The sequence below is a fragment of the Rhamphochromis longiceps genome, linkage group LG19, assembly GCF_057381845.1.
Source record: "Rhamphochromis longiceps isolate RC_006_pf linkage group LG19, R_longiceps_female_GT1.1, whole genome shotgun sequence".
In the NCBI taxonomy this organism is placed as follows: domain Eukaryota; kingdom Metazoa; phylum Chordata; class Actinopteri; order Cichliformes; family Cichlidae; genus Rhamphochromis; species Rhamphochromis longiceps.
The window spans coordinates 3971375-3977548 of record NC_140575.1 but is presented as its reverse complement, the minus strand read 5'-3'; the positions used below and the strand labels follow the sequence as shown (position 1 = coordinate 3977548).

Genomic DNA, 6174 nt, shown 5'->3' with positions numbered 1-6174 from the left:
TAGATTTTTCCTTTAGGTTCTCAAAAGGTTGGAAGTTTGATTACATGTGCCAGCCTCATTTCTCCTCCTGTGGTGGGCTAGTTTGCATTCTGTGACAAAGCAGGATTCAATTCAAAGTGTCAGTTTAACTTTACAATTCATTTCCAAACACATTTAAGGCAGGATATCCGACACATGACATCCAGACATTTTAGCCCCAATTACAGAGATTCTTCTTACAGTGTATTTGTCAGGTGAGAGCCTGCAGGCACGGTTTTATCTTTCCTCTCCAATCGTCTCATTCTCTCATTTTAAACATAGATTTGTGTAACACCAGCAACTGAGACAGCAGCAAACCACAAGTTAGTCCTTAATAACATGGCATCATATATACACACACTGCTTTTTCCTCCATTGTTCAGTCCCTTTCACACTTTGACATGAGGTAAGGTATGGCGCCCAAGTGCAATGCTCAATTGTGCTACATGTACAAAAAGAAAAAAAAAAAAACAAAAAGAAAAAAACTTTGCCAGTAGAAGAAAACATCGTCCACTCCAAATAATCCAGGGCTACCTTAATTTCAGCACTCCCACACACGTCTTCATCTCCATCTGAAAAGGATCCTTGTTTTCCATCGGTCACACATAATACAGTGGGCGTGGCACCGCGAGCGATTTCACATTTGTTTTCTTTTTTTAAAATAATCCCTCTTCTGTCCCTCCCAGAGTCTCACTGATGATTAGTGTGTTCAGCTCTGTGTGTTTACTACAGAGTGAGGAGTGGCAGGGTGAAACTGATAGCCCACAGTGTCTCTAATGGGGGAATGAGAAATCACAGCCTGGTTTTCATAGTTCCACTCTGCCTGCTTGAGAAATAATAACAGATTGCACTCTGACAGTGATAAGCTGGAAAAAGGTGGACTGAAGTGTTGCAAAGTTTCACATTTACTCTTCACGTAGTATTCTGTTGGACCAAAGGAAGTGAATGGGAATCTGGGAAAAAGAAAGAATCAGGTTGCTGCAACAAACGGGTCAACAGAAATTTGGAATTTGTGGCCATATTCAAAACTACCGTACTGCAGCAGCTATCAGTCTGAACTTCGTTTGGGTGTTTGTAACACAGAATACTTCTGCCCTCTGTTGTTGATCGAACCCTTTCGGGCACCCAGTCAGAGCCAGTTCCTGTCCTGAGTTCTCAGGTTTATGTTTTCTCTAGTAACACTTAGCATGGGTCAGAGTTAGAAAATGTCTGCAGTGGGTCTTCAGTCAGCCAAGGACACTGGAGCCAATCAGTGACATGATTTATTTAGGAATAATCTTCAGTTTAATTACGGAGTTTAGATCAAAAGCAAGAACATATACATTCATGTTGATTTGTGTATTCAGTGTGTCGCTGAAGATGCTGTGAACAACGCTACTCAGGAGGCTACTCCACTGACTCCACTAACCCTGCCAGTAAAACAAAACAAAACTCCAGGCCAAAAATCCAATCCTGCAGCTAAATGCTTTCACCAGGCATTTTCCTTTTCAGTGTTCCCCAAGTCAGTTTCCACAGACCCACTCTAAACAATGACCCACCTTGGCCAAGCATCATAGCTAACATTGTCCGTAGCCCATACATGGCAAGTCATCTGGATTTGGAGACGACTACAGGTAATGACCGAGCCGTCCGAGTACGGGCAAACGCTGGTTTGGAAAATGCACCCGTGCAGGATCTGGCATGTGGTTTTTGAAAACGGCGTCAAGGCAGGCACATATTTGCATACAGAGTGGAGGACTGAGAGCCAATCACGAGTGGTACTCTACACCCACGGAGATGCATTCTAATGACGGAGTGAAGTGGGCTGTCCACTTTGGATCAGAACACTGAATAGCCTTGTTAACATCAGATACGAGCAGGGCCTGCGATCTAGTCCGTGCACACGCTGGTTTCCTCCCACAGAAGGCACTAAGATCTGAGTCACATCTTTGATTCAAGACAAGCGACGCAAATCATTATGATGGAACTGGAGATTGGCTTATTGTATACTGAAGATCTGATGTAGACGGCGCTGTCAGAGTGCACTGAACTGAACTGCAGTCTTGTGCAGAAATGAACACTGAGAGGACGGTCCTTTGAGGTAGAAGACCTGTGTGGAGGATTTTGTGACCGATTAGATTTCAGATCGCTATACTAACAGTTCAGGTGTCACACAGGTAAAAGTCTTTTCCAACCCTTATTTATGAAGACAGAACTGAAGAGTTAAGTCAAGTATTTTCACCGCCTATTTTTTGGAGCAAATTTAAGAGTGCAATCCGATTACCTCTACAAGCACGTATCCTCGTGTGATCAATCAATCGTCTGTTTTACCCCTGAATTCGAAAGGAAACTCTAAATTGTTTGAAATGAATAGATGATGAAACTAATTTATGTGCAGAGAAAACAATTCCTATCCCCGCCCTCTAAAAATCATCAAGTGCCTCAAGTATGAGAGGGGAGAAGAGTCGACCACACAGCTTTCCTTTACAGCTCTATAGCAAACAAACAGGACCACCAAACTAAACAGTTAAAAAAAAAAAAAAAAAAAGGAGGTCAAATAAAGAGGTATTATAGTTACAGTGCAAAAAAGATGAGAAGTTCAAGCTTAATACAAAAAAAAATTAGCACCAAACAAAAAAGAAAAACAAAGACAAGAAAATGCATGCAATTAACTGAGGTATTCAAGTGAAAAGGGCTTATTTATGAGGGCGAGGGGGGAGACATTTAGCAAGAAGCAAAAACCACAGACGAGGCTGGTATTCTTACCCTCGGGAACTGACTTCATTCTCATAGTGTCACATCTACTATAGCTTTGGTAGGTAAGGGATGTGAGGAACACTGTTGAAATGAATTGGTCTTGTTCACAAAGACGGTCTGAAAAGATTCCGTGTCACACACGAGTATCCAACTCATAGAAAATTCTGCAGCATATTGAACGGGTGAGTTTCTCTTTTTTCCTCGTATCAAAACTGGATGATTTGCTGTGGAAAGACATCTATTGCGCAAGACTGACCAAGTCGACTCCATCCACTCTTAGCGTCGCTAAAACCAAATCGCAGAGATAATGCCTTAAACATCTCACCTGGCTGTCGCACTACATATAGCCGTAGACTTGAAACATTTATAGAAGCCATCCAGTTGTCTCGGTTTATACATAAACTACAAGAACATGCAACCTCAAGTGCGGTTAGAAACTAGTTTAAATTACAGTAACTGGGAATGTTGTAATTCCTATCCGTTTTGCAGGATGACGGTGAGCCTTAGCATCTAAGGCCGATAATATCATTTATGCATTTCATATATATTTATATACTTTGCTACGTATATGATTTTGGTGTCAATCTGACCACACCATTTTAAAAATAACAGATCCTAATGGAATAAGTGCAAAACTGATCAAGAATACATTTCAAGACAGATTAGACAGAAATGCCACCAGGTGTTCGCTCCAGTGGTATCTGTTAGCCACGTCTGCAGTTAGCATTTTACAAACCGCTTTAAAACTGACTGGCACTAGTGCACAGGCTGAGGGGTTTAGCGTTTTTTTTTTTTTTTCTTCCTACATACACCTCTGATTGAACTATGTACAATCTAATACTACACAATAAGCATAAGCCTCATCTCACTGACACAAGGTTAAAAACAGATGACAACAAAAAGAACAGTGGGGAATTGACACTGTGACCTGACCTTTTTTTTTTTTATATATATAAACACCTTGCTATACGTTAATAAAGCACTCATGATTACACAAAGCAGAAAGGAAAAGTAAAGATTGTGTTTGCGCAAAAAAAAAGAAAGGTAGAATATCTAATGTGAAATAGGCTGTGATATCAGTCTTCTTCAATTGTTGTGTCTGCACACAGTGTTCCCTGGGTGCCGTTGTTGTGCCATCACAGGCTAAAGATACAGGGCTAGTATCGTGCTGTGTTCGGAAGCCGACGTTGCTCTGTCGGCTTCGGTAACTTAGGTGCTAATGTTGACAGCTCAGTAAGAGAGCTCAATTGTTTTGGACCTGAGGTTGATTGGCTTTGAGGCTGCGCAGAGCTCGTCGCGCCGCTGCCGACTTGGCAATCCGGTAGCTGCGGCCAACACCTTTAAACTTGCCCTTTCCGACGACCTCCACCGTCACGCGGACTTTCCCATCATACGTTCTTTCTGCGGGGCTGCAAAGACAGGAGCGGGAACAACTGTTATTCTGAGTAATATACCAGCATTCTTTGAGTTGAATATCACACGTCCAATAAGAAATGATTCAAAAAGGTAGGGAAAAAAGGTGATTATATAGAGGCTTAACCCTTTAAAACATGAACCATGAAATAACTCCCAGAAATCTTTAATTGTTTTGATAACAGTGTTTGTTGAACCTTTACACAAAATATATCAAATTTGAATCTGCATATATGAGTATTAATTTGTATCACATTTGCTACATTAGCCACATTTTGCAATTCAGCCATTAAACATTTATCATGCAATTTATATCATTTTTTTAAAGGAAAAAGAAAAGTCACGCTGATGATGTAGAAGTCTCAAAAACACACAAAAACCCTTGTAATCAAATATGATACGCTTCCAGAGATGGGAGTTTTGCATAAGTAAGAAGATGTCAGAGACCAGTGTTAGTCCAGTATGATTAGTATACCTTTTATATTTTGATCATTATGCTAATTACACACTGTCCAAAAGTTTAATACCACTAAATTCAGCTGCCCTGAGTTAATAGCATCCACCAAATCCTTTCTTCTGTTTCTTTAATAGTTGATCCCATCTTAAAGAAAATATAATTATTTTGTTATCTATAAATTTGTACATGTAAAGCTGTTATTTACATATATTCCTGAACAGAAAAAACTACTTTTAGTGGTGGAATATTTTGCTCGATTAATGTGTGATGATATTTAAAAATCCTTTTGAAAGACACAAAATAATTTCCTTGTTTTTAAAATCACAGCTGGCCTAATAAATTTAAAGCACTGCACTTTTGCCCCTGTATGTACAGTCAGTGTAGCGAAGCTGTGCTCTTCATGTCCTACCTGAACTTTGCAGTTTCTGGTTCCATCTCGAGCAGCTCTCTCACAGGAGAGCGTGGCACATTGGCAGAGAATTTCTCTGTAATTGGTGAGGGGATGAAGATTGGTGAGGTAGAAAGAGATGGTATCATGACGATTCAATTGACACAACCACAGAAGTGGCAAATTATCATGAATGTTTGCAGTCATTCAAGCTCTCTGCATGCGCTGCCCATCAATCACGGAGGATAAACAAGAAACACAGAAATAAATAGAGAAACATGCTTCCACTCTTTCTCACCTATAAGTGGCCTCATCATTGGATAATACACTTGCCACACAGTCTCCAATGACATCCTGCTGTCCATGTAAATTGCTCCAGCTAGCGACTCAAAGATATCTCCCATGGCCTTAGGGACTTCAATGTCCTCCTCCTTCTCTTCGTCTTCTTCGGAGCGTCGCAGCTGGAGACAAAAACAACAAAGCTGTGCGTCAGCTGACACACTGACAGCTGTAACACCCCCAACCAGTTACAGCTGCCCCTCCCTGAGCCCCTTTCTGTCAGAGGTTCCTTCCTGTTAAAAGGGAGTTTTTCCCTTCTCAATGTCTATCTGCACTCTGACAGGTTGCACTGATGGCAACACAATAACCAGATCCCAGTTAATTACATATGGAGTCCAGTACTGTTCCCAGTCTGAGGCTTCTTATATAGTGCTTTTCTACTCTTAGCACTCAAAGACTTTTACACAACTCATTCACCCATTTGCACAAGCACTTTCTTCTATGCTCTCTAACATTCACATGCATTTATTTCCGATGGATGCACCGGAGAGCAACATGGGGTAAGCATCTTGCCCAAGCAGACAGGGATCGAACCATAACCCTTCCAATTAAGTAGGTGACCTGCTCTACCACCTGAGCTGCAGCCACCCTGTGTTAACTCTATGCTATCAGCCTAATCTTCTTCTGTGTAATGGGGACATTGTGAGTGACTTTCCTGTAAAGCTGCAGAATTTAAGCCTCTGTCTGTTTAGCGTTACCAACTCACATTAAGTCATCTCTCCATTGCTTTTACAGCTTTTTCTGTCTGATTTGACCCCCAAATAGGGCTGGGCGATATGACCCAAAATTCATATCTCGATATTTTTTAGCTGGATGGCGATAT

At 41.1% G+C, this 6174-nt stretch overlaps 1 protein-coding gene across 2 annotated transcripts in view; it reads right to left on the bottom strand.

Moving 5' to 3' along the window:
• Positions 1–809: 809 nt before the first annotated feature.
• The window catches only part of dicer1 (dicer 1, ribonuclease type III), a 31232-nt gene continuing 25867 nt past the window's right edge, over positions 810–6174 (bottom strand). For both annotated transcript variants that reach the window (XM_085390672.1, XM_085390671.1), the window contains exons 27-29: positions 5311–5473; positions 5034–5109; positions 810–4163 (exon numbers count right to left, since the gene is read on the bottom strand). In XM_085390672.1, the coding sequence (XP_085246798.1) occupies positions 3998–4163; positions 5034–5109; positions 5311–5473 (405 nt within the window). In that variant the 3' untranslated portion in view covers positions 810–3997. The remainder of the gene's footprint in view (positions 4164–5033; positions 5110–5310; positions 5474–6174) is intronic.